This window comes from Syngnathus leptorhynchus, chromosome 3 (assembly GCF_054491065.1).
Source record: "Syngnathus leptorhynchus isolate UIUO chromosome 3, UIUO_Slep, whole genome shotgun sequence".
Lineage (NCBI taxonomy): Eukaryota > Metazoa > Chordata > Actinopteri > Syngnathiformes > Syngnathidae > Syngnathus > Syngnathus leptorhynchus.
In genome coordinates this window covers 3,951,453-3,978,937 of record NC_141197.1, presented here as the reverse complement: position 1 = coordinate 3,978,937, position 27,485 = coordinate 3,951,453, and the positions used below count along the sequence as shown (strand labels likewise).

The 27,485-nt window shown below is 42.7% G+C and overlaps 2 protein-coding genes and 1 long non-coding RNA gene across 10 annotated transcripts in view; 1 reads left to right on the top strand and 2 right to left on the bottom strand.

The window, feature by feature from the left end:
- LOC147058874 (uncharacterized) overlaps positions 1-1,219 on the bottom strand; it is a 66,607-nt gene extending 65,388 nt beyond the window's left edge. For 2 of the 6 annotated variants that reach the window (XM_085907388.1, XM_085907392.1), the window contains exon 1: positions 642-884. The gene's annotated coding sequence lies outside the window, so the exon portion shown is untranslated. Of the gene's footprint in view, positions 1-641; positions 885-949 lie in introns of those variants that run through there. The other 4 variants (XM_085907389.1, XM_085907391.1, XM_085907394.1 and 1 more) reach the window with 4 other exon arrangements.
- Positions 35-16,471, top strand: LOC147058873 (uncharacterized). Its single transcript, XR_015065630.1, has 4 exons — positions 35-923; positions 9,422-9,628; positions 9,840-9,936; positions 11,409-16,471. It is a non-coding gene; the product is annotated as an uncharacterized LOC147058873 (long non-coding RNA).
- On the bottom strand, positions 11,336-27,485 carry fah (fumarylacetoacetate hydrolase (fumarylacetoacetase)). 3 transcript variants are annotated; one of them, XM_085907395.1, is made up of 14 exons: positions 27,329-27,485; positions 27,047-27,157; positions 26,251-26,372; positions 25,197-25,246; positions 24,042-24,132; positions 23,161-23,258; positions 22,834-22,886; positions 22,405-22,504; positions 20,430-20,560; positions 17,618-17,693; positions 16,086-16,132; positions 15,610-15,711; positions 12,421-12,538; positions 11,336-12,099 (listed from the first exon to the last, which is right to left on the bottom strand). In XM_085907395.1, the coding sequence occupies exons 1-14, from the start codon at positions 27,407-27,409 to the stop codon at positions 12,023-12,025; spliced, it is 1,257 nt and encodes a 418-aa protein (XP_085763521.1). In that variant the 5' UTR covers positions 27,410-27,485; the 3' UTR covers positions 11,336-12,022. The 3 variants fall into 3 exon arrangements, with proteins under 3 accessions (XP_085763521.1, XP_085763523.1, XP_085763522.1); XM_085907397.1 differs by lacking the exon at positions 27,329-27,485 and having other exon boundaries at positions 26,251-26,954; positions 27,047-27,154; XM_085907396.1 differs by lacking the exon at positions 27,329-27,485 and having other exon boundaries at positions 26,251-26,962; positions 27,047-27,145.

Sequence of the window (27,485 nt, the reverse complement as noted above, 5' to 3'; positions counted from 1 at the left end):
TCTGACGAGCGTACGCGTTCACAAGGAAAAGACGGAGTTGACGTCCAGTATGATCCACCGCATGGGACTGTGGGATTTTTACCGAACATCGACACCTTACATACGAGACCAAGAGTCGGTAGTGATCTGGCTGTCCGAATCGGAACAGAATGAAGGAACCACTTTTAATGATAAAATACAGCCAATAAATTGACATTGAGCTCGTTAACTTACTAAACAGACCTGGCTGATACAGAAAAAATCAGGTTTGAGCAGTTTCTTTTCACATACCAGAGAAAACTGCGTGTATTAGTAACTTGGAAAACGACGAAAGAACTGACCTATTGCATTGGCATTAGCAAGTGCCCTTTGTTAAAGCATACTAAAGAAGTAGTTTATCGGCAAGCCACTTAAATCCCAAATTAATACCTGCTCCTCCGAGCTTGCTACTTGCTAACTTGCGCCATAGTATAGCTGGCCTTTACAATAACTTAGATTTGATATAGGCCTACAGACCACCAGCTCAAGGCATACAAGTTAATAAAAACTACGAGCTTGACAACTTATCGCGCTAGCACAGAGCTAATACAATTAGCGTCGTACTCGAATGAGCAAATGAGCTCTTACAAGCTACCCACAATAAATCATCAAAATTTACTTACCGGGCGGACGCATGCGTTTATGACAATTTCATCGATAGTCTCTTCATTTGAGGTATATCATCAGGAATGCATGACCATTTAATTCCAACAACGACAACATTGCTGCCAGAATATCGAAATTAATCGAGCAAAATTGTCAACAAGACACTACAGCTGTGGAATTGGCGCATGCGCAAATCCTTCCGCGATGCTGCCAGCATGCACACTGGCATACCACTCAACGTTTCCAGTATGAAAATAAGAGGGAAAAATCACCGAAACTATTCGTCAGTCTTCACGTGGGTATGTTATTTTAATACATTACTTACCATATTGAAAGTTGAAAATGTGTTGCTCTCTTTGACGATGCTATATTGATGCGTTGTTGTTTTTAAAAGTGACCGTGGATAGTCAGTCTCACCTCTGAAGAAGATATTTTTGCCGAGATATTTTACGCTTACAAAAATAGTCGAATTGGTAACTTTAACTTTAATGCATAAAACAACGTCACGCAATTTTAATGCTAGAGTATATCAAATAATTTGAAAAAATCTTAACAAAATAACAGTCATGAGACTGTTTCGTTACTGTTTAACAAATCATGTGAGTGACTTGCTTTTGCAAAACATCTTATTCGACAAACAGAAATAGTTTAAAGGTTAAAAGTGTGTGTGTGTGTGTGTGTGTGTGTGTGTGTGTGTGTGTGTGTGTGTGTGTGTGTGTGTGTGTGTGTGTGTGTGTGTGCGCGCGCGCGCGCGCGCGCATCGCACTAGGCGTGTGTGAAGCGTCAGTGCAGTAGTACTGGGGTAGTAGTGCCTGTAGCTAGTGCATGTTGCTTTCTGCTTCTCACCTTCTGCTTTCAGCTACTGCCACCGGCTAGCCCCCTGACAGGGGTGAAAAGAGGAGCAGAGTGCGTAAGCCTCCTCCTGCCTGTACATAGCCTCTCGACCGTCAAGACTCCTGCAGTACCTCCCCACGGCCACACGGATACTGGGTACCTTGCGGTCCCAGGCTAAACTGCAGGAGATCTCGGAGCAGCAGTGGGCCCCAGAGAGAAGGTGTGCATGCCCTCGCGCCTCTCAATCACTGCCCCAGCTATGGGCAAATAGCACGGGCAGATGAGGCTCATAGCCATGCAAGACAACCCATCTAGGAAAAGGCCACCCCAATGTAAAACCGAAAGCCCCAATGCCTAATGGGTTTACTCACATGTGCTATGGCTACGGGAGTCAACCCCTAACAAAAAAACTGTGGAGAAAACCCGCATTAGGCACTCACCAATAGCGGTGTTTCTGGCAGTCTTCTGCAATTCTCCTCTACAGAAAGCCGTCATGCAGTGCATACCACTGGAATATGTAGGGAGGAGCCAAGGCAGTGAGGGTAGATACTCCTTTGCGCAGGCCCGCTCCAGATACCCCACCCTCCACCTCAACCCCCCACTCCAAAGTCCTGCGGCGATGTGGAAGGGCGGTAGGTACAGGTAAGGATGTGACTGGAAGTATCTAGCCCAACCCTGCACGTTAGGCGACGTGAGACATGTGGTCGCTGAGGAGCGGGATGGAAAGGCGCTTCTCTCTGGCAGCCTCTCATGCGACTGAGCACCTCCTCCATGCTCACCCTGAATAAGGAAGGGCCTAGAAAAGGTGGCCTAAAAATGGTCTCTTCTGGTTAACCCGGGCAGCCTGCCGCAGTTGCCGGGTCATCCCTCTATGCGATCAAAATGATAAGAATAAGAAAACCCATATCAATCTCATCATTGCAACCTGGAACGTCCGCACACTTTTGGATGCGCGTGATGACTCTTGTCGCCCCTGACGAAGAACAGCACTGGTTGCCCACGAGCTGCAGAGATACAATATCGATATTGCAGCTCTCAGCGGAACCCGCTTCCATGGAGAGGACTCTACAACAGAGGTGGGAGAAAGCTACACCTTCTTCTGAAAGGGGCTTCCGGAAGGCTCCCGCCATCTCCATGGTGTAGGTTTTGCTGTGCGATCAAGCCTACTTCAGAGGATCCCTGAATCTCCAGTCGGCATCAGTGAAAGACTGATGACCTGGCGGATTCCACTCACAAACAACCGTTATCAGTGCATATGCTCCAACACTGGAGGCTGACCCTGAGTGCAAGGAACTCTTCTATGCCTCCCTGCACACCGCCATGAATAAAACAGCTCCCACCGACAAGCACGTGCTACTCGGCGATTTCAATGCGAGAGTGGGCTCTGACAGTGTTTTATGGAAGGATGTGCTTGGGTAGCACGGTGCCGGTAAGCTCAATGCAAATGGTCTCTGCCTCCTCACATTTTGGTCTGAGTATCAACTGGTGATCACAAACACCTTGTTCCAGCTGAAGAACAAGTTCAAGACATCCTGGCAACATCCTCGCTCCAAACACTGGCATCTTCTGGATTACATCCTTGTCCGACAAGCTGACAGGAAGGAGTCACTAGAGCCATGCGTGGAGCTGACTGCCGGACAGATCACCGTCTAATCAGAGCCAAACTCATCCTGGAACTCCGTCCTCTCAGGTAAACGCCACCCTGCAGGCAAATCAACTGTGATGCACATGAAGTCCATGGACTCAGTCAACCTGCTCAGGGAACAGATTGCTCTACAACTGTCTAAGATCCAGGAAACGCCAACTGATGTCAACGTCAGCGCTACCTGGAGCACCCTTCGCAATGCCATTCACCAGGCGGCAGTAAAATCCATAGGGTACACCAGACTGAGACACCAAGACTGGTTCGACAACAGTGCACCTGGTATCCACAACCTACTTCAGACAAAACACAAGGCCCTTGCAGCTCGCCTTTCCAACCCCCAATCCAGCTCGCTGAAAGCCAGCTACAACAACATCTCTGATGCCATCAAGTCTATCTATGGCCCACAGAGAAAGAACATAGCCCCGTTCAGATCAGCAGATGGTACCATCCTGTATAAGGACAAACAACAGATCTTTGACAGATGGGCTGAGCATTTCAACACCCTGCTGAACACCACATACCCAACCCGCATGGACACGCTTGCCGACCTGCCCTGCCTGCCACCCGTCATTGATCTGGACTCCCCCCTTGCTTCGCCGAGGTACAGAAAGCCAACCCGGGCCTGAAAAGCAACAAGAGCCTGGGCCTTAATGGAATCCCGGCAGAAATTCTGAAGCATGGCGGATACCTCCTCAAGCGCAGACTACACCAGATGATCACCACCATCTGGTCATCTGAAATCATGATGACACATTTGGGTGGCAACCCGAGTGCGGTTCTGTTCCCCATGTTGCCGCCCGAGTGCGGTTCTGTTCCCCAAGTTGCCACTCAAGTGCGGTTCTGTCCCCCAAGTTGCTGCCCGAGCGCGGTTCTGTCCCCCAAGTTGCGTCCCGAGTGCGGTTCTGTCTCCCGAGTTGCGTCCTGAGTGCGGTTCTGTTCCCCGAGTTGCCGCCCGAGTGCGTTTCTGTTCCCCGAGTTGCGTCCCGAGTGCGGTTCTGTTCCCCAAGTTGCCGCCCAAGTGCGGTTCTGTCCCCCGAGTTGCCTCTCGAGTGCGGTTCTGTTCCCCAAGTTGCCGCCCGAGTGCGGTTGTCCCTTGAGTTGCCGCCCAAGTGCAGTTCTGTCTCGAGTTGCCGTCATTTTCGGTTCTGTCCACTGAGTTGCCGTTGTTTGCGGTTCTGTCCCCTGAGTTGCCGCCCGAGTGCGGTTCTGTTCCCCAAGTTGCCACCCGAGTGCGGTTCTGTCCCCTGAGTTGCCGCCAGAGTGCCGTTCTGTCCCCTGAGTTGCCGCCGTCTGCGGTTCTGTCCCCTGAGTTGCCGCCCGAGTGCGGTTCTGTCCCCTGAGTTGCCGCCGTCTGCGGTTCAGGCCCCCTGTGTGTGCGCCGCGATTGTGGCCCTGGCTCCCTGAACGCCGCCGGTTGCGGGTCATGTCCCAGAGTTTCCGCTGATTGCGGTTCAGGACCCCAGTGTGTGCAGCGATTGTGGCCCTGGATCCCTGAACTCCGCCGGTTGCAGTTTATATCCCCGAGTTGCCGCCGATTGCGGTTCAGGTCCCCAGAGTGTGCCGAGATTGTGGCCCTGCCTCCCTGAACGCCGCCGGTTGCGGTTCATGTCCCCGAGTTGCCGCCAATTGCGGTTCAGGACCCCAGTGTGTGCAGCGATTGTGGCCCTGGATCCCTGAACGCCGCCGGTTGCGGTTCATATCCCCGAGTGGCCGCCGATTGCAGTTCAGGACCCCAGTGTGTGCAGCGATTGTGGCCCTGGCTCCCTGAACGGCGCCGATTGCGGTTCATGTCCCCAAGTTGCCGCAGATTGCGGTTCAGGTCTCCAGAGTGTGCCGCGATTGTGGCCCTGGCTCCCTGAACGCCGCCAATTGCGGTTCATGTCCCCAAGTTGACGCCGATTGCGGTTCAGGTCCCAGTGTGTGCCGCGATTGTGGCCCTGGCTCCCTGAACGGCGCGAATTGCGGTTCATGTCCTAGAGTTGCCGCCGATTGCGGTTCAGGCCCCCAGTGTGTGCCGTGATTGTGGCCCTGGCTACCTGAACGCCGCGGGTTACGGTTCATGTCCCCGAGTTGCTGTCGATTGCGGTTCAGGTCCCCAGAGTGTTCTGCAATTGTGGCCCTGGCTCCTTAAACGCCGCCAGTTGTGGTTCATGTCCCCGTGTCGCCGCCGAGCGCGATTCATGTCCCCGAGTTGCCGCGGAGCCTGGTTCATGTCCCCAGAGTTGCCGCCGAGGGCAGTTAGGACTTTGCCATGTGAGGTCGTTTGGACTGGTGCGCCTCGTGGGGGTTTCAGTTATTTTGGGGACGTCGGGAGCAGTCCCTTGTGGGGGGGGGTTTGTCACGTCTCGTCCCCAGCCGTTCCACTATGTGTCGGTTGTCTTGGTTTCTGTCTGTGTGCTCGCCCCTCCTCTCCTGTGTGCTCATGATTGGTTTGATTGTTCTCACCTGCCTCTTGTTACCTGTCTTGTATATAAGTTCTGTCTGCCCCTCACTCTCCGTCGGATCATTGTTGTCTGTTGTTTTGTTGTTGTGTCGTCTTCATGTCCTTTTGGTTCCTGTCATTTTCAAGTATGTTTTGGTTAGGAAGTCATGTTAGTTTTGTTAAGTCATGTCAGGTTATCGAGTCTGTATTTTGAGTTCCCCTGGTCCAAGCTGCACTTGGTCGCCCTGCTCCATTCCACTTAAATTTTGGAAAGTACATCAGGACTTTAAAAATATTTTCTAAATTTCAGCGACGACTCTGTCACAATAATGCGACCAGCGCGGTGCAGTTGCGCGGTCGGCGGCGCACTACAGTTGCGCGTTCGGCAGTGCGCTGCAGTTGCGCGATCGGTCAAAAATTAGCAAATGAAAAAATGCTGAAAAGAGGCAAGTTTTTTTTGTCTTGGAACGGATTAAATTTCTTCCATTAATTGTAATGAGAAAAATATATTCAGAATTCGAACAAATCACTTCTCGAACTGCCTTCTGGAACGGATTGTGTTGGATATCTATACTGATATGGACAGTTTAATGTCTCAGGAAAAAAAGGATGCCACATCTTTTGATGGAAATAAAAGTTTTCTACAGAGGGCTCAGTATATAGACACCCCAAAAATCTAAGTGAAAAAATGATGTGGCAGGCTCGTCTATTTTGCCTAAATTCAATTTCTGGAATTCAAAACTCTTTTCAATATCTTGTGTAGCCCCCACATGCTTGTATGCATGCTTGACAACGTCGCGGCATGCTCCTAATGAGACGACGGATGGTGTCTTGTGGGATGTCCTCCCAGATCTGTCTAAGGGCATCAGTGAGCTCCTCCAAAGTCTAACGAGCAACCTGGCGGCGTCTGATAGACCGAAACATTATGTCCCAAAGGTGTTCTATCGGGTTTAGATCAGGTGATCATGAGGGCCATTCAATTGTGTCAATTCCTTCATCCTCCAGATACTGTCTCTATACTCGCCACATAAGGCCGAGAATGTCGTGGATCAGGAGGAACCCAGGACCTACTGCACCAGCGTAGGGTCTGACCATGGGTGCAAGGATTTCATCCCGATACCTAATGGCAGTCAGACTGCCGTTCTCTAGCCTGTAGAGGTCTGTTCGTCCCTCCATGGAAATGCCTCCCCGGACCATCACTGACCCACCACCAAACCGGTCATGCTGAATGATGTTGCAGGCAGCATAGCACTCTCCTTGGCTCCTCCAGACCCTTTGACGTCTATCACCGGTGCTCAGGGTAAACCTGCTCATCTGTGAAAAGCACAGGGCACCAGTGGCGGACTTGCCAATTCTAGTGTTCTATGGTAAATGCCAATCGAGCTCCACGGTACTGAGTAGTGAGCATAGGGCACGCTACAGGACGTCGTGCCCTGAGGCCACCCTCATGAAGTCTGTTTCTGACTGTTTGGGCAAAAAAACATTCACACCAGTAGCCTGCTGAAGGTCATTCTTTAGGGCTCGGGCAGTGCTCAACCTGTTCCTCCTTGCACAAAGCAGCGGATATCGGTCCTGCTGATGGGATGAGGACCGTCTACGGCCCTGTGCAGCTCTCCTAGAGTAACTGCCTGTTTCCTGGAATCTCCTCCATGCTCTGGAGATTGTACTGGGAGACACATCAAATCTTCTTGCAACAGTACGCATGGATGTGTCATCCTGGAGGAGTTGGACAATCTGCGCAACTTCAAGAGGGTTAAGAAATCGCCTCATGCTTCCAGTCGTGATAATGACTCTTGCTTAAGCCAACACTTGTGGAAAAACAGTTAAAAAAGATCAAGAGGGAGGAGCTTGAAATGGCCTCCACCTGCAAAACCAGTCCTGTTTTGGGGACCATCTCGTTGTTGCCCCATTCACCCACAGAAGATTTTGTCGAGATTTTATTCATTAGGAATGCTTAAGAAAAAAAAGGGCCTGTTTGCAATATTTCACAGGTTGATCAGGTTAGGTGGAAACAGTTGCGTATCACAATGATGACAGTTTTTCAATAACAAAGATGAGGCTAATAATAATTAGTTCATAGTTGTACTAAGTTCATTCTGTTTCCTTTTTTCAATCACTTTTTGGTTCTTTTATCACAAACAGGGTATTTTAGGTTGTATTACCTGACATGTTTCGGCATGAACTTCCGCCTTCATCAGAGTGTCACTGCTGTAATTGTGACGCGTCTTTATCAGCTGATCGATGAATGAAGGCGTGACTCACCTGTCAGATTTGACAGATGAGTCACGCCCTCTGCTGTCCCTTCACCTCTCCAAAATGCTGCTCCAGGTGGTAGAGAGCATGTAGGCTCCCTCGTCTCTGTTGATGGTCCTCGGGCCTCGTTTACGGATCAGGGAGGCCATTGAGATCCGTAAATGTTATCTGACTCTTCAGATATGAATGAAAAGCAGAATTTGTTAGAGATGTTCCCACTCTAACTTATTTTGCAAGAACCACACGGGAGACAGTATGCCCTTTAAGCACTTGCAAGTGGAGAGTTTGTTCGTTACTGTAGGTACAGCAATGTTCGAACAAAGTCTGACTTTTGATTCATGCAAGAGAGTATTTATTGAGAGAAGTAGGGTGGGGGTGAGAGTGGCCAAGGTGGGGGTGAACCCCTGGCCTCTCAGGGGGTCACAGCAGGGGGTGTTTTACGATGTTGTGTAAATAGAACACCTCCCGATTGCTTCCTCTGCAGTTGGTCAATCAGTTGAAAGGATCTTAGCACTTTGTTCTACTACTTTGTTAAGACAGGACAAGCTATGTTAATTATTATAGGTTACATTCCAAAATAAGCATAGGATCAAACTAATCTATCAACCCTAACCAAATTTGTGTTTTTAGTGTTCACATCTGCCTGAGTGGCTTATATTTGGTTATTTTGTCATTTGAAAAATAAAGACAATTGGAACAATGAAATTTGTTTATAACAGTGTGTATTAGCATGAAAATTTTATAGTTAAAAAATGTCAGAAAAAACTATTGGCCCTCGGGCCCCTACACTTTATCAAAGTCTGCTTTATTGTCAATTTCTTCACGTCAAGACACACAAAGAGATCGAAATTTCGTTTCCTATTATCCCACGGTGACAAGACATATTAGAGAGATGGACAGACAGACAGACAGACAGACAGATACTTTATTGATCCCGGCGGGGAAATTCAGTTCCCAGCAGTATCCGCACACAAGAGTGGGCACACGAGAGGTTAAAGAACAGATATGCAAGAGTTACATAAAATATAAAAACATGCAAAATATTATGAACCAATAAATAAATACATAAACAGATAAATAGACAATATAAACATCAGTCACGACAAGCAAAATAAGAGTGACGATGTGGCTGTCTGTAGATGAAGTTAAGGAAACAGTTTGTTCATGAAGCTTAACAAAGACATTTTGGGCTGGACACATAAGAAGACAACAGTCTTTGTGGCATTGCAAAACACATTTGTGGTTATGTAACTGCCTGGGTCTGTTTGATTGGCAACGTGAAGTCCAACAACACTTGTTATGTTGGATTGGTAAAACAGAGTCAGTAGAGTCCAGACGTCTCTCTGACAAACCAAAACATATATATTTTGTACAGAATAATAGATTGCATAGAATGTAGCTCCGTATAGCAGTGTAAAAATAAAGTTTCTTTTGAGTAAAATAAATATAGTTGTATAACTACTTTTACAACTAACATGTAGTAACAGTAAATATAACGTGTTATTATTACCCAGCTCAGCATACATACTGTTTTCAGTACAGACATGAACAAAGACGACTGATGATTTGAGATTAGTTTCATAATGATGTATAGTTTTAATATTTAACCTTTTAATCTGTCTAAATATTTGTCTTTTAATCAGAGTCTCGGGATGATCCCAGGGTGTGCACATGTGGCCAAGGACAGAAGCCAGGGAGATGTTGGCCACCGAGGAGCCAGCCTTTGTTGATGTAGATCAAGGCCTGACTCTGGCTTGCCTTGGCTTCCTATGCCTGCTGCTCCTGGCTATGATCATCCATTGTGCCAAGGTCATCATGGATCCCTACAGTGCTATTCCCACTTCCACATGGTAGGAACAACATCTGGATGATTGCAGTCATGGCCATTCAGAACAGATATGAGCACTCTAATCAGACTCCCATCTAAAACAAGAAGGCTTCTTCATAACACCTTCATTTGCAGGCAAAAGGAAGAGATCCCTCAATTTAGTAAATATTATTATTGTGGGAGGATAGTCCACATCTTATGTTTGTTCGCTTTTTTTCCCCATTTTCTGAAAGCCTGCTGACATGCACTGCTGGTGAAGGACAATTGAACAGCTGATGAGACTATCTGCCTGGGTGCTGAGAGTTACAACTTCAGAAAAAGAACGCACAGGTACCGTAATTTTCGGACTATAAGTCGCTCCGGAGTATAAGTCGCACCAGCCATAAAATGCACAATAAAATTAAAAAAACATCTATAAGTCGCACCGGAGTATAAGTCACACTTTTGGGGCAAATTTATTTGTCAAAATCGAACACCAAAAACAGACATGAACCAGCAACAACAGGCTAAACGATACGGTATGCTAACGTGACATATACACAAACGAGGAGCCGAGAACGGGCCTGAGTAACATTCAGTTATTCAAATAAGTATTACATAAATAACACGTTTATCAAACCATCTGTGTCACTCCAATTCATTAAATCCATCGATCTTGCTTTATGTAAACAATGCCGCGTATGCGCCGCATATGCTGACGTCGGACCCGTTGTAAGTTGCATTTCTAATTATTCCACAGACCCATATAATGATATATAAAGTATATTTCAAATAACTATCACATTACAACAATATTATCAAACCATCTGTGTCACTCCAAATCATTAAATCCATCGATCAAATTCCTTGTTCTTTATGCCATGGGTTTGTTAAACGGCTCTTTATTTAACAAAACAAGAGTTCAACAAGCCAACAACTACTAAACTTCCAGCCACAGAGGTGGAAGAGAGCTCCATAAATAGGACCAGGCGTGCGTTAAAGCCATGTCCGAGCCCCATCCATTGTCCCCGGACAGCCACCCGGCCGAGCGCCGGCCCCCAACTTCCATCCACGGAGGTGAAAGAGAGCTCCCGTCGAGAAGGACCGGGCGTCCGTAAAAGCCGTAATAGTTTTTCCAACCTTCTGTGTCACTCTAAATCATTAAATCCTTCAAACTTTTCATCCTCCGTGTCACTTACAAGCAAAGCCGCTAATGATGCGGGTAGTACGTGGGGCCCTTCGTCATTTTCGTCATCCCGTGATCGAATCCTTTGTCGTTTATGTAAAAAAACGCTGTGCGGCACGGGTGACGTGACTTGCAGTTCAAATGACAGTAATCCCTTGCTACATCGCGGTTCGTTTTTCGTGGTTTCACTACATCGCAGATTTTTGAATTTTGAAAATTTGTGAAAAAAATCACATAAGTCGCTCCTGAGTATAAGTCGGCCCCCCACCCAAACTATGACAAAAAACGCAACTTATAGTCCGAAAATTACGGTAACAAGAGGCAGGTGAGAATAATCAAACTAATCATGGGCACACGGGAGGGGAGGGGCGAGCACAAAGACAGAAACCATGACAACAGACACATAGTGGAACGGCTGGGGATGAGACGTGACATGAATCATATAATTATTTTATAAGCAATATAGTTGAAGTGGCCATTTAGAATTTGACAGACTATTATATTTGAAGAGAGCTTCAAATCTTATGGAAACATGAAAAAGGTAAAAAGGAAGCAGAAACACAATCGATAAAAAACTGATGCTTTTATTAGTATTCCAGAAATCCATCCACAAATCCAAACCGCTTTGTCCCCACAGGGATCGCGGGCGTGGTGGAGCCTATCCCGGTCGTCATCGGGCAGCAGGCGGGGGACACCCTGAACTGGTTGCCAGCCAATCGCAGGGCACACAGAGACGAACAACCATCCGCACTCACACCTAGGGGCAATTTGGAGTTCTCAGTCGGCCTACCAAGCATGTTTTGGGGAAACCAGAGTGCCCGGAGAAAACCCATGCGGGCTCGGGGAGAACATGCAAACTCCACACAGGGAGGGCCGGAGGTGGAATCTAACCCGCACCCTCCTAACTGTGAGGCGGACGTGCTACCCACTGCGCCACCGAGCTGCCCTTGTTCCAGAAATGCCAGGCTAAAAATATCAATAATACTGATTCTGGTACGGTAGTAACACTAGACATGAGGTGAAATAATTCCTCTGTTGAATAAATATTGCAGAGGATTTCAGTAACATTGTCTATGTATGGATCGATATATCTCTATGGATCTCAGAGAAATTAATGAAGAATTAACTGAAGCTCATATCACATCATTTGAGCAGCATGTGAATGTGTCATATTGTAAATGTGTGCAAATGTGTGTTGAATATTTATTCTCCATAAAGGAATGAATTCTCACACACAACATTCTGCAGGTTTCAGTGTTGCAGGGCAGGGAGGATGACCCCAGTGCAAGACCCAAAGCCCACCCTGTCACCATCTCTTTCACAATGACCTAGACAGAGAAAATACATGTACAGTATGATGAAGCGGCTCCATGTTTCCCTCCAGTTCCATAATGTTCAGGTGCAATAAATGTTAAATTATTATGTCCTATACTGTATGCAGTACATGAAATGGAATCTATCCAGTGCCTCGAAAATGCACTAGCTGTAATATATACATACGTGGGTGTAATTAAATGTTATTTAAAGGTTTATAGACCTTAATTTGTACAACAGGATATAGCTGACCAAACTCAACGGTGTCTTTATTTTAACCATCTCATAGTTTATCCATTTGTTGTTTCCTAAACAGTACGTTGATTTTTACTAACCTGTAATGGTAACTTCATCTCCATCCCGGAGGAAGGTTCTGGTTTCTCCTTGACCAAGATCAATGCTCTTGGATCCCCTCCATGATAGTTCCAGCATGGAGCCAAAACTCTCTGGATTCTTTTGGGAGATAGATTGTACTGATTAAATTGGTACCACAGATTTACTTCAAGGGCAGTTGATGGTATACAGTACTTATAGGACACTTTCTATTCATTCAAATATACCAGTTGTTCTCATTAGGATCACGGGTGAGCTGAAGCAATTCCAGTTGGGTGAAAGGCGGAGACTACATCCTGGAAGAGTTGCGATACATAAATTTCTCCCCCATTTTGCCGGCAATAGTCGTCTGATGGCAACGTTTACAAAAGTGATGGACAGAAGTGGATTATCAGTCTGTCACTGATGGACACATACCCCAAATGTCTGGTGTGTTTGTTATGTAACACGTTTGCTTGTGTAGACTGCATTGACAGTAGTTGTACACGAGGTGACTGCATGCACCAAAGAGAGAATCACCTATTGGGATGGCTAGGACTACCGTATTTTTCGGACAATAAGTCGCTCCGGAGTACAAGTCGCACCAGCCATAAAATGAAAAAAAAAACATGCCGTAATTTTCGGACTATAAGTCGCGGTTTTTGTCATAGTTTGTATGGGGGGGGGCGACTCTGGAGCATTCGCGGCATTGTTTACATAAAGCAAGATCGATGGATTTAATGAAATGGAGTGACACAAATGGTTTGATAAACGTGTTATTTATGTAATACTTACTTGAATAACTCTGAATGTTACGTCAGGCACGTTCTCAGCTCCTCGTTTGTGTATATGTCACGTTAGCATACCGTATCGTTTAGCCTGTTGTTGCTGGTTCATGTCTGTTTTTGGTGTTGGATTTTGACAAATAAATTTGCGACTTATATATGGTTTTTTTTCACTTTATTGTGCATTTTATGGCTTGTGCGACTTATACTCCGGAGCAACTTATAGTCCGAAAATTACGGTATATAAGTCGCACCGGAGTATAAGACCTATGTAATGATATATATGTATATATCAAATATGTATATATATCAAATAAATATATTACAACAATATTATCAAACCATCTGTGTCACTCCAAATCATTAAATCCATCGATCAAATTCCTCGTCCTATATGTCAACAATGCCGCGCATGCGCCGCAACAGATCTAGTATATAACTATATTGTAGCGTTAACAAAATACCAGGAGAGACGTGGGTTTATATAACAACAATATTGTCAAACCATCTGTGTCACTCCAAATCATTAAATCCATCGATCAAATTCCTCGTCCTTTATGTCAACAACTCCGCGCGTGCGCCGCACAGATCTAGTATATAACTATATTGTAGCGTTAACAAAGTACCAGGAAAGACGTGGGTTTATATAACAATATTATCAAACCATCTGTGTCACTCCAAATCCTCAAATCCATCAATCAAATTCCTCATCCTTTATGTCAACAACGCCGCGCGTGCGCCGCACAGATCTAGTATATAACTGTATTGTAGCGTTGACAAAGTACCAGGAAAGACGGGTTTATTTTAACAGCAATATTATCAAACCATCTGTGTCACTCCAAATCATTAAATCCATCGATCAAATTCCTCGTTCTGTATGTCAACAACGCCGCGCGTGCGCTGCAGAGATCTAGTATATAACTGTATTGTAGCGTTAACTAAGTACCAGGAAAGATGTGGGTTTATATAACAACAATATTATCAAACCATCTGTGTCACTCCAAATCATTAAATCCATCGATCAAATTCCTCGTCCTTTATGTCAACAACGCTGCGCGTATGCCGCACAGATCTACTATATAACTATATTGTAGCGTTAACAAAGTACCAGGAAAGACGTGGGTTTGGTAAACGACTCTTTATTTAACAAAACAAGAGTTCAACGAGCCAACAACTACTGAACTGTAACGAAAACATTTTTTACAAGTTGCTACACGAAATAAAATATATCAAATAACTATAACATAAATAAGTTTTTCAAACCTTGTGTCACTCCAAATCATTAAATCCTTCGTCATCCCGTGATCGAATCCTTTGTCCTATATGTAAACAACCGCCGCGCGGCACGGGTGACGTCACTTGCAGTTCAAATGACAGTAATCCCTTGCTACATCACGGTTCGTTTATTGCGGTTTCACTACATCGCGGATTTTTGAATGTTGAAAATATGAGACAAATTTTACATTTAAATTGCTCCTGAGTATAAGTTGCCCCCCCCATCCAAACTATGAAAAAACACCCGCGACTTATAGTCCAAAAATTATGGTACGTTAGTGAGCTAACAGGTAAGACAGTAGCTTTGAGTACTGGAGACTAGGGATGTTCCAATAAGTAATTTAAGATGCTTATAACGATAACGTGGATTCGGTCTAAAATCTTCAAATTTAAAGCTACAACTACTAATTTTTCTTAAATAATCAATGATTCTGTTTGATTAATAATCTGATTTTTTTTAAATCATTTTTTATATTTTTTTTTCTCTCATTCAAAAATATGACTTTGCCTCAAATAGAAAAGTAGACAGAAAATGCACAAATTCAGCTATTTTGGTGTGTAACATGTCAGAAAATAGGGGGAAATGTGTCTCATTATTATCCCAAAGTAAAAGCAGCTGATAAATGTGAATGGAATGAAAATATCCATCACAGGGCAAATCAGAATGGAATTTCATTTGGGTTCAAAGTGGGATGTTGGGTGGAAAATAAGAGTTTTTCAAGTTAAGATTTAGGTTTTCAAGTGTAGCTTCTCTACTGAACACTTTGGTGGCACCCACATAAATGTGAAGAAACATGACAAGTCATGTAATGGTGTTTGCTCACACTGTAAATATGTTAATAAATACTGTTTGAGACTGACTCTTGAGATTACTGCAGAGATCAAATGTGAATGTCAACAAGTCCAGAGAGTAACCACAGCCCATTCTCAATTTTTTTGCAGACATAGAAGGTTGTCAACTGCTCAGCTGAGCCGGGAGTCGCTGATGGTGTAGGCCCTGCTGTCTGTGCTGACACCGTTTATAAAACTCAAGACTTAAGGAAGGTTTAGCCTCATGGGGTCACAAACGTTCAAAATACTCCGTTAGAAAGTACACAGCTCCTATATTAAGAAAATACAAGTAAAATTGATGCTTTGTTGTCAGACACTCACAGGTCCACTAATGGTACCAGATGCCAGCAGATCTCCAGGTCTGATGTTGCAACCATTGACTGTATGATGAGCAAGCTGTTGCTTCATTGTCCAGTACATGTACTAAAGACATGGAAGAGATGAGCATTAATGAGCATTGCCCTAGCAGTTTTACAGTTGTAAGAGTGTTTATTGATTGTGGATGCAAAGCACGTATTCACAACTCTTTTGCCTGCCTTCGATAAAAGACATGGACTACTTGTCAAATAATCATTCAGTCGTGCCTTTGTACTTGTTTATCTGACTGGCCTGTCATGCAAAGTGACAAACAGGCCATATTTAAACAATGAGCATCAGACATTATGTTCGCTTTCTCTCTGTCGCTCTCTCGCACAGAACTAGTACTGTACTCACTTTATTTGGGGAAAAAAACGATCATAGTTTGTCATATGTCACATGTAACTATGCAATAATTAAAGCTACAGATTATTTATTACCTTGAAGTTTGAAGTGCAGATGTTAGAAGATTTTTTCATAAAATGCCCTGAAGGAGAAAAAAAAAATATGACAAAATCATTAACGGTACCGGGGGGTCGCGGGCATGCTGGAGCCTATCCCAGCAGTCATCCGGCAGTAGGCGGGGGACACCCTTAACTGGTTGCCAGCCAATTGTAGGGCACACAGAGACGAACAACCATTTGCACTTGCACTCACACCTAGGGGCAATTTAGAGTGCACCAAGCATGTTTTTGGGATGTGGGAGGAAAACGGAGTCCCCGGTAAAACAGTAGCTTTGACCTCCTGCCCACACAGTGAGGTCAGGAGGTGAAGTCAAACCCAAAACCTTTGTGTAAAATGTAAATGAAATGAACACATTCAAAAATGTCCAACCTATATTCAACTGAATACACAAAGATAAGGTATTTTATGCTCAAACTGATAAACTTTATTGTTTTTTTTCAAATATTTTCTCATTTTGAATTTGATGCCTTTAACATATTCCCAAAAACTGGGAACTGTCAGTTTTGACACCAGTTTTGAACATGTTGACTGGAAACAGGTGAGTGTCATGTTGGGGTATGAAAAAAAGAATCCCCAAAAAGGTCAGTTATTCACAACCAAAGATGGACGATTTTGACCACTTTGTGAAAAACTGTGTGAGCAATTAGTCGTATGCTTGAGGCCTAAGAGAAAAAGGAGCAGCTAGATTTTTATTCGCACAAAGTTCCAAAGACATAATCTGTGTTGGGTAACGTGCACATCCCTGAAGGCACCAGTGATTCTAAAAGGTTCCTCCAGATTTTGGACTAACATACACTGCCATCCAAGCAATGTCTTTTTCAGACATGTTCTTGCTTTTCTCATCAAGACAACACCTTAACGCATTCTGCAAGTTACAACAGTATAGGTTCGTAGTAAAAAAGTCTGAAACCTTGACTGGCATGCCAGCAGTCCAGATGAGTGTCCCATTGAAAACCTTTGATGCGTTATTAAATGTAACATGACAATGAAGATCTTGGACTGGTGAGCAACTGACAGCTAGCAAGAATTCCTCAAAGTTTTAACAATTGCTGTCCTCATTTCACAACCGCTTATTAAGTGTTATTAAAAGGAAAGGAGATGTAGTAAAATGTAGTGTGCCTGTCCCAGCTATTTTGGAATGTGCTTCAGGCCTCAAATTCAAAATGAGTGAATATTTAAAATTAAATATCTTGTCTTCAAATCACTGTCCGTATTTTGTTTTTATTTACATTTAGACAACATAGCTGACAACAGAGAATTGTGTTGGATTTCTATGTAAAAGTGCTTTTCAATTCAGAGCATGTGCACCTGTAATAGAGAATTATGTGAGCGGGAAGGGTTACATAATGTTTGGTTAAGAATAGGTAGAAGCTCGTGTTATAATGGGAAACCGAGTGGGTGAGAGACAGGAAGAATTGTGTAACCCCTGGAGTGCAGCACTTTAGTCAATGTGTGGGGGTTGTTAGACAAATTTACACAGTTAAAAAAAAGTTTGTTTCCTCCATACCTTTTAGTGATACAAATAGATTGATGTTGAATGTGTATGCATCTTCATGTTGGAGGTAGGGGAGTGGCTGTGGATCCTGTAAGAAGGGGTTGGGGACAGGGGTGGGCAAAGGAACAACATTTTATAACACTCATAGAAGTAGTCTATTAAATAATGAAACAAATATATAATAATGAAAACACATAATCTACCCCAATATTAAAAGGAAGGCCCATGCTATATTCACCTCATCATTCGATGCAAATCAGCCAGAAATATGCAAAAACTTAATGACATAAAGTATATTCTCCAGGTAATTAAGAAACTTAGAAGGTAATACATGTTGCCATAGGCTGAAATAAGGAATAAAGTACAAATCTAAATGGAGAAATGACTGATTCATTCATTCTTGAGACTAGATTTACAATGCGAGTCCAAGTGCCTAATTGTATACTGAGCAATATACCGTAATTTTCGGACTGTAAGTCGCGGTTTTTGTCAGTTTGGGTGGGGGTAGGGGGGCGTCTTATACTCAGGAGCGACTTAAATGTGATTTTTTTCACAAATTTTCAAAATTCAAAAATCCGCTATGTAGTGAAACCGCGATAAACGAACCGTGATGTAGCAAGGGATTACTGTCATTTGAACTGCAAGTGACGTCACCCGTGCCGCGCGGCGGTTGTTTACAGAAAAGGCAAAGGATTCGATCACGGGATGACGAAGATGATGAAGGGCCCCACGTACTACCGGCATCATTCGTGGCTTTGTTTGTAAGTGACACGGAGGACGAAGAGTTTGAAGGATTTAATGATTTGGAGTGACACACAAGGTTTGAAAAACTATTATGGCTTTTACGCACGCCCGGTCCTTCTTGACGGGAGCTCTCTTTCACCTCCGTGGATGGAAGTCGGGAGCCGGCGCTCGGCTGGGTGGCTGTCCGGGGACGGTGAATGGGGCTCGGACATGGCTTTTACGCACGCCCGGTCCTATTTATGGAGCTCTCTTCCACCTCTGTGGCTGGAAGTTCAGTAGTTGTTGGCTCGTTGAACTCTTGTTTTGTTAAATAAAGAGCCGTTTACCAAACCCACGTCTTTCCCGGTACTTTGTTAACGCTACAACATAGTTATATACTAGATCTCTGCAGTGCACGCGCGGCGTTGTTGACATAAAGAACGAGGAATTTGATCGATGGATTTAATGATTTGGAGTGACACAGATGGTTTGATAATACTGTTGTTATATAAACCCACGTCTTTCCTGGTACTTTGTTAACGCTACAACATAGTTACTAGGACTCTTCAGCGCACGCGCGTCGTTGTTGACAAAGAACGAGGAATTTGATCGATGGATTTAATGATTTGGAGTGACACAGAGGGTTTTATATTATTGTTGTAATATGATAGTTATTTGAAATATACTTTATATATTGTTATATGGGTCTGTGGAATAATTAGAAATGCAACTTACATCGGGTCCGACGTCAGCATATGCGGCGCATGCACGGCATTGTTTACATAAAGCACGATCGATGGATTTAATGAATTGGAGTGACACAGATGGTTTGATAAACGTGTTATTTATGTAATACTTACTTGAATAACTCGGAATGTTACGTCAGGCCCGTTCTCAGCTCCTCGTTTGTGTATATGTCACGTTAGCATACCGTATCGTTTAGCCTGTTGTTGCTGGTTCATGTCTGTTTTTGTTGTTGGATTTTGACAAATAAATTTGCCCCAAAAGTGAGACTTATACTTCGGTGCGACTTATATATGCTTTTTTTCACTTTATTGTGCATTTTATGGCTGGTGCGACTTATACTCCGGAGCAATTTATAGTCTGAAAATTACGGTAATTCAAAATTCATGTGTGATAACACATTGTATCCCTTCACAATAACAGTATAGCCCACAATATAATATTAAATGAATTAAAATTAAATATGTTTCATGAACGGGAATCTAATGAATAAATCTTGTCTGAATATGTAAATTATATGCAGTGGTGCCTCTACTTATGAACGTCTATACTTACGAACTTTAGGCTGTGTATACACATAATGCAAACTTAAAGGTATTAGAGAGGTACTTATTTAGAATTTATTTTGTAACATTGTCAATCAATCTGTTTTTTGTGTTTTATTTCCTTGTTGATATTCATGCTCGCTCACGTCTCTTCGCCAAGAACTGTACATGTTATGGGATTAAAACTGCGAATTTTGGACACTGGCTTTATTGTAGCGTTCCCTGCTTGACTTCTGACTGGGGGAAAAAAGCCTTGTATTGATGTCTTTGAGAATACAACTTCAAATATGGCACTCGTGCATGCGAGTGTGGAGGCGTTTTCTAAAAATGACAGGGAAGCGTGGGGAAGAGGGACCTGCGCATGCGCAATATTCAAAAACGGACAAATAGGCTCTGGTTTCTGAGCTGTCGAAAAGTCTGTGATGCCATTAACCCTTTACATCATGTCACAAATGAACACATACTATCAGGGTGGAAGTCAGTCGCCAAGTTCCAACTTCATAGCAGTTATCTGTGATTGCCCACAGGTCTGATTGCAGTTCCATATTAAGATACTTTGCAAACCTACTCCAGCAAAGGAATTACTGCTTCTGCCATACCAAGGACTGTGTGCACGAAATTTAAAGGCAATTATAAGAGACGCTTCAAGTGGCTGCAAAGGAAGTCAGATGTGTTCACACTCACAATGGTGCAAACGGCCAGTTTCTAAATATGCTAAGTGTACATCTATGAAAATACCAACACTTGATGTTGCCTGATCATTCACAGTTTGATAGCACACAAATTTAGAGTGTTTGCATCTATGGTCAAACCTGAATGGGATTAGGCTCTGCAAATGGTAACAAGGCCTCCATGGGGACCACCCAGGACGAGATTGTTGTTCCGAAGTTCTTCCCCAAGAATGGACCCAGAGGGACATACTCCCAAGCTTGAATGTCCCGAGCTGAAAGAGATTATATGTTCAAGAACATGAAGTCTTTTGTCGCTAGACACAGAGAGGCACAGGTCATTTAGTGTTTATATTCTAACCTCATTTACTAATTACTTAGACTGAGTGGAGAGGGGAACTAGAAGGTGCGTCTGTTAATTTTTTGGCTTTCGCTTAGCAGATCATTGACGTAGAACGCATATCATGACGAAGGGAGGTTGTACGCCTGCGCATGGATATTGCAGCACCACCTACCGAATAAAATCCCTCACACTCACGCGCCACCGTATGCATGCATATTCTTTCTGATAAATGCTCATAAAACACAAAATAAAAACAGCAAATGTATTGTGGTGTCTCGATGACTTATGTTTGGTGTGTTGCCAAGAGTATTTCATTTATGATTATTTAGTATAGCGCAGGGGTGTCAAACTAATTTTTTTCACAGGCCGCATTGTAGTCATGCCTTCTTTCGGAGGGCCATTATGACTGTCAACCCAAATAAATGTATGAGCACCTCATATTATATACAGTAAAAGCTACAAAACAAACTGACAAATAACTAGTTTTCAAATCAGACGAGTAAAATCTAGTCAAATATTTAAAAAAAAGATATTAAAACTGAAGACAATTTGCAATTCTAGTAATGACACACGAATTTGATGCACAATTTGTCTTCGCGGGCCGCTAAAATGATGTGGCGGGCCGTATCTGCCCCCCGGGCCTTGAGTTTGACACCTGTGGTATAGCGGAACCGTTACGCGCAGCTAGTTATGTAATGTGTGCCATCTACCAGTGTTGTGTGACGTCAGAAGTTGAGCGTTGACTTACGTGCTGTATTGTATGTACGTGTCTGTTGCAGAAGCACACACAACACACACGCTTCATACAATAATTACACACACAAAAATCACATTCGCACACCCAAAGACTCACCCACGTACACTACACACACCTGCTCTCACATCCTTCCAACCAAACGTGCCTATACCCTTTTGCCAGTTTGCCTGTATGCCCCTATGAGCCCCAGTGCCTGTTACTCTTTTGCCAATAATTCAGTAAAGCAATCAAAACTGAACTACGTCTTCCCTCCTGTGTTCTGACCGACATCCGGGGGCGAAAACAGCATAACCATCCAAGCCAACCCCCTATAGACTCCTCAGGCTCCCCAACAATAGCGGCAGCAGTTTGCATTATTTTATTGCAATGTTTTTCCTTCGTCAGATTTGTTTTAAGGATACAGTTACAGTTGGACTTCACTTCAATGGTTGTTGTAGTAATGGCAATTTTGTTGTTTTATCACAGTAGATAGGTTTATTTACATTTCAAAAACCAGAAGCCATTCATTTACAAATGTGATTGTACTTTAGTTTACATATTTAAATATTCTGATATTAAGATATGATAGACAGTTTTTGCATGATTTTAATGAGGCAAAATAACATGCTTTTTCTCTCGAATATATTGTTAGAATCATTTGTTTCAGATGTAATCATTTTCTGTATAAAAATTTAATTTGGTGTTCAAAAACTCTTTTTATAAACTTGAGTCTTGAAAAAGGGGGTCGTCTTACAATCAGGGTCGTCTTATATTCGGGCCAATACGGTAATTACATTTATGATGATGCATAATGCATAATGCAGTGGTTCTCAAATGGGGTAACGCGTAGGGTGAGATTTTACAAACAAAAAATATTAATCTAATCTTAAAAATATTGATCGGCTTTGCGTATTAATAGGAGTGTGGAGAGAACAAAATTTCACCAATGGTTGTCTGTCATGCGACAACTTATGTTTAATAAATTAAATGTTTAATTAAATTTAATATTGGGCAAGTGATGGTTGTGCAGATGTTCTTACCACTCCAATCGTTCATGAGTACCATGCCAAAGATATGTTCATGGGCTTTCTCAATTGGGATTGGCTCCCCAAGTAAATTCCTCCCACCAACAAAGAAAGCCTACACAGAGAATAAAACACATGTATAGTTGTACTAAGTTCATTTTGTTTCCCTTGTCAATCACTTTTTTGGGTTCTTTTATCACAAACAGCTGATAAAGACGCGTCACAACTACAGCAGTGACACTCTGATGAAGGCAGAAGTACATGCCGAAACATGTCAGGTAAATATAACCTAAAATTAAAAAGTTGTTTGTGATAAAAGAATAAAAAAAAGTGAAGTAAGTACATGTATATTTTTGGGAATAAAAAATATATATATATTCTATTTTTTTAGAGAGTTACATTTACAAATATGCATGTGAGAAAATGAGAGAAAAATACAATCACCATTTCCAATTCAATGTCCAATTGCGTTGATGGACCAAACACAGGAGGTTTTGCTGCAACAAAGGAAAGTAACATTGCTGTAACTTTCATCATTTATGATCACTTGTACTGTTCTCTGTTCTGAAATATTCATAATGTGTAGAATGTACTATGTAACAATTAATCATTTAATAATATAAGAAGACATGAAGGCTTTTTCTTGAGCTAAAATGTAAGTTTTATACTCATATTGTTGGAAATTTGTCTGCATGCGCTTCATTTACTGGTACATTTGGTCAACAATAATCAGCATAGTCCAAACTTAGAGTTGTGCCATTGTGAACTTACTCTGGTCGGGTCTCATCTGGCCCAACGGCCGACGAATGGGCGTACCAGAAACAACCACAGATGATGCTCTACCATGATATCCCACAGGAAGTCTTAACCTGCACAAGAGAAAGTGCCAATTAATAAAGACAATGAAAAATACTAATCAAATTATTTTAACTGTTTTTAGATACCATAATTATCTGAGGGACATTGCTTCTGAAATACAGAATATGAAGAACACAATAGTACATGTTTTATTTGTATTTGGTGGGTAATTGAAGCGAGACAAAAGTAATTACTCCACACAACTCCAATTTATCAAAATTGTATTAGTTTGGCCACACTTTTTCCTCTCCAAAATAATCTGGATGAATTGAGGCTTCCAACTTTTTTTAAAGAGAGACTCTGAGCCAGCTTCTTTCATGCAGCAACGTCTGGCCTCTCAGGCTTGGGCTGTTCATAAAAGGACAACTCAGCCTTGTCATACACATAGTGTGCAATAGTACTCTTGTATAACTATATAATCTCCAACCCAAATTCAACTGAAAGAGGTGACAAAATCACCATGAGGATATAGCGGATGAGAATACTATTTTGCCTATCATCTTCTAGGCAGTGCAGTGTGTCTAACCCAAGAAAGCAAGATGACTTGGCATTCCTACAACAAAGACCTGGAAATAAATTATGTTTGTGCTTCGAGGCAGAGGTGGCCAGAGGTCATGCTTATGCTGCTGTGCTAGAATGCCCTTGTGCTAATATCATCAATAAAATTAACGTTGAACAGTGACTGTTCACATCATAACGGCAAGAGCGCTGGGCAGTTGGTCCCACACAGTCCTTTCTCTCCAAAAGCACTTGCCTGCAGATGGTGTACCATTCAAGTATTATTATTAGTTTACCAGTTTGGCATTAGGGCGTTTTCCTTCCCTCGAAACATAGTGCCAACATTAGTTGCATGATCCCTGGATGAATAAAAGTCAGTGTAATCACCTGTAAAGATATAAATACATTTCAAACAATGACTCAAAGTCAAACAAATCACCTGTAAAATGTATTTGGTGAGTAATATGCGCTGAAATGTAATATTTAAAAGCAAGCAAGAACTATTTTTTTGAATTCAACTAGCATAAACCTGAATTGATTGGTACAGTACATACTGTACTTTCCTGGTACATTATAAGGAGACACTTCTACCTAGTGCTAAGAAGTGTTACTGCATGAGCCTTTCAGAAAATCCTTGATCAGCCAACAGCCCTGCCCTGTTACTTTGGCAGCTCTGTCATTATACTGCATTTGTCACGTTTGACCCAGGGTCTTATCCTTTGGCTCATAAGATCTTAGATTTCTACACTTAATAACCTTTTGCTATCTATTTTATAATATTCTCCTCCAATCTCATCAACAGCTATTTGGATTATAAATTTACATAGAAACAATCAAATTCAAATCTGTGTTTGGAATTCTTTATCCTTTGTGTAAATTGACCAAATAAAGTCTGATACACTGCATCAGGAGATTTGGGAATTGTTTTAAATTATAAGAATGTTTCATTTTATTTTTTCCTTGTTTAATTTTAAATCTATCTGTATTGGAATAATTCATCCATCCATCCATCCATTTTCTGAACCGCTTAGTCCCCACGGGGGTCGCGGGCGTGCTGGAGCCTATCCCAGCCGTCATCGGGCAGTAGGCGGGGGACACCCTGAACTGGTTGCCAACCAATCGCAGGGCACACAGAGACGAACAACCATTCGCACTCACACCTAGGGACAATTTGGAGTGCTCAATCGGCCTATCAAGCATGTTTTTGGGATGTGGGAGGAAATCGGAGTGCCCGGAGAAAACCCACGCGGACACGGGGAGAACATGCAAACTCCACACAGGGAGGGCCGGAGGTGGAATCGAGCCCGCACCCTCCTAACTGTGAGGCGGACGTGCTACCCACTGCCCCACCGAGCCGCCCTTGGAATAACTCACAGAGATAAATTTATATTTGTCTAAATAGAATATTTTTTATGTCTGTGATGATGATGTGCATTTGTGTGTGAACCTACCAATATCTGCGGGAAGATGCATAATGGCTGCGGTCTGTGGGACAAAAGCTCTGCAACATCAAAACAAAAATACGTTAGATGAAAACAAGAGTGCAATACATTAAGCAACAACAAAGTAATTACACATTCGAAGGCAAAAAAACAAACAAATAAATTCATGTGAAGCAATAATACTTGAAGCTTCTCTTTGTATAAACTACTGTGCCAGAGGAGGAAAGAAAGAATGGGAGGGGACCCAAATGTAGCAGATTAAGCAGCCACGCGTGTGGTGAGGAAAACTCTCAAACATAAAACCCAGTGGAAATTGTTGCTAACAGTATTAAAAGGCCAACCACATAAAAAATTAAAAGGAATAAAAACAGGGAAGCCAAATAAGGACAGTATAACAGGAGGTCAAATGCAAAATTATCAATAGTGAGGCAGTCTTTTGGGCAGAAGACGAGGTGAAGGGAAAAGCTGATGTTGAAGAAAAGCAAATTAACAAGCATAAGACAGTCATAAATATAAACTAAACAAGTAGTTCCCTGAAAGTAAATCAAGTTAACCTTAAAATCAGCATGATCCAAGACACATTGATGTTTAACAGTTTATTGAAATAAAGCTAAAGAAACTACTAACTGGTAATATAAGAACATGAGTGACTCACAGTGAGTTACGGTAAGAAGAGAAGTCCAGGTAATTTTACTTGCTGGTACTCATCATCAAACCTACCTTTTCTCAACATCAGTTCCGAAAGAGGACTGCAGTTGATGTTATACGTCGTTAATCAATGTATTGTGATTCTGGTAGCTGTGATTTCATAAGATGTCTGGCTTCATATTAATCATAATACAAATTTTGGAGGTATGTGACACTTTTCTTAAATTGCCCATATGGTACTTGCTTGATGGACATGCTAACTTTCAAGCATGGAGCTGATTTTATTCCTCTTAATGCCTTGAATAATCGTGCTATCATGTGATCATGTGTGCACTTTGTGAAACTTCACTCATAACGTGACCAGAATACCTATATACAAAACAATAACTTGGTGAACTATACTTTTGAGACTCACCTACTGCGTAGAGTCCAGTCGTCTCTGAGAGTGCTCTCATTGGCTGAGAGCAAATATTGCAAAGTACTTCTGGTCTCCTTCCATGCTTCATATCCCAGACCCATGAAAGCGTTTAGTGTAGGCTGGCATATAGATTAGAAGATCATATGCATAGAAAAACCCAACATTGTGGATAAGCATGTAATGATTTGACAAACAGTATGTGTAAAATGAATTACTGTCACAGTGTATAATAAATATTTGCTCAAATATGGCTAGCACCAATTATGTGATGGAACCCGTTCCAGGGTTTTAGAATGTCTGAAAGACGTCAGTGGTAATTATATTGTTTCCAAATCGATATTGTTTTTGAAAAAAGGTTCGTCATACCACTGTTAAATTTGCAAAAATAGAATAGTAATACTGTTTAATTTTGGGGCAGCACAGTGGGGCACTGGTTAGCACGTCCGCCTCATAATGCAGAGGTGGTGGGTTTGATTCCGGCTCCGGCTTTCCTGTGGCGTTTGCTAGCGTGGGTTTTCTCAGGGTCCTCCAGTTTCCTCCCATACCCCAAAAACATGGTTGGACGATTGACGACTCCAAATCGTACGTAGGTGTGAGTGTGAATGGTTGTTCGTCTTTGCGTGCACTGCGATTGGCTGGCAACCTGTTCAGGATCTCCCCCACCTATTGCCCGAAGTCAGCTGGGATAGGCTCCAGCACACCTGCGACCCTCGTGATGGATGTTTAATTTTGTCAATCCTAGAGTTTTATGAAGGGAAATACTGTATAATGCTTCACTGTGTAAAGAAAATACCTGTTGGAAGACATCCTGATGCTTGGCCATCACAGGTCCTTGAAACAGTGAGAGTATCACACTCAGGTCCAGTATCTGGTCTCCAATGGCGACCCCAATGCGACGTTTAGGCTGAGGAAATACAACTTTTCAAATAATCTCTGATTCCTTCAGGGTTCATTCTTACATTTACTTTAGCATGCTTCTGTAACAAAAAGTATTCATGCAAAAAAATATATACATTGCGTTAAAAGCTATGCTTTTCTTGTTCGATGCAAATTCATAGAACAAAAAATTACTTACATGATCCAATGTGGAGAATACACCATATGGTAGGTTGTGGAAAGAGAAATCACATGCCGGATCTACTTTTATAAAAGACATTTTCTCTCCAGAGCTAGTGTTCAAAGTTCAACCTCGCTGAGTTACTGACTGCGCAGGCAGCATCTGTAAACGTTTA

Bases quoted from the DNA above. Each gene is read 5' to 3' on its own strand.
- fah (XM_085907395.1), bottom strand. From the start codon at position 27,409: ATGTCTTTTATAAAAGTAGATCCGGCATGTGATTTCTCTTTCCACAAC. The intron at 27,158-27,328 runs GTAAGTAATTTT...GTATTTCCTCAG, and splicing joins TATTCTCCACATTGGATCAT to CCTAAACGTCGCATTGGGGT. The intron at 25,247-26,250 runs GTGAGTCTCAAA...TTGATGTTGCAG, and splicing joins GACTGGACTCTACGCAGTAG to AGCTTTTGTCCCACAGACCG.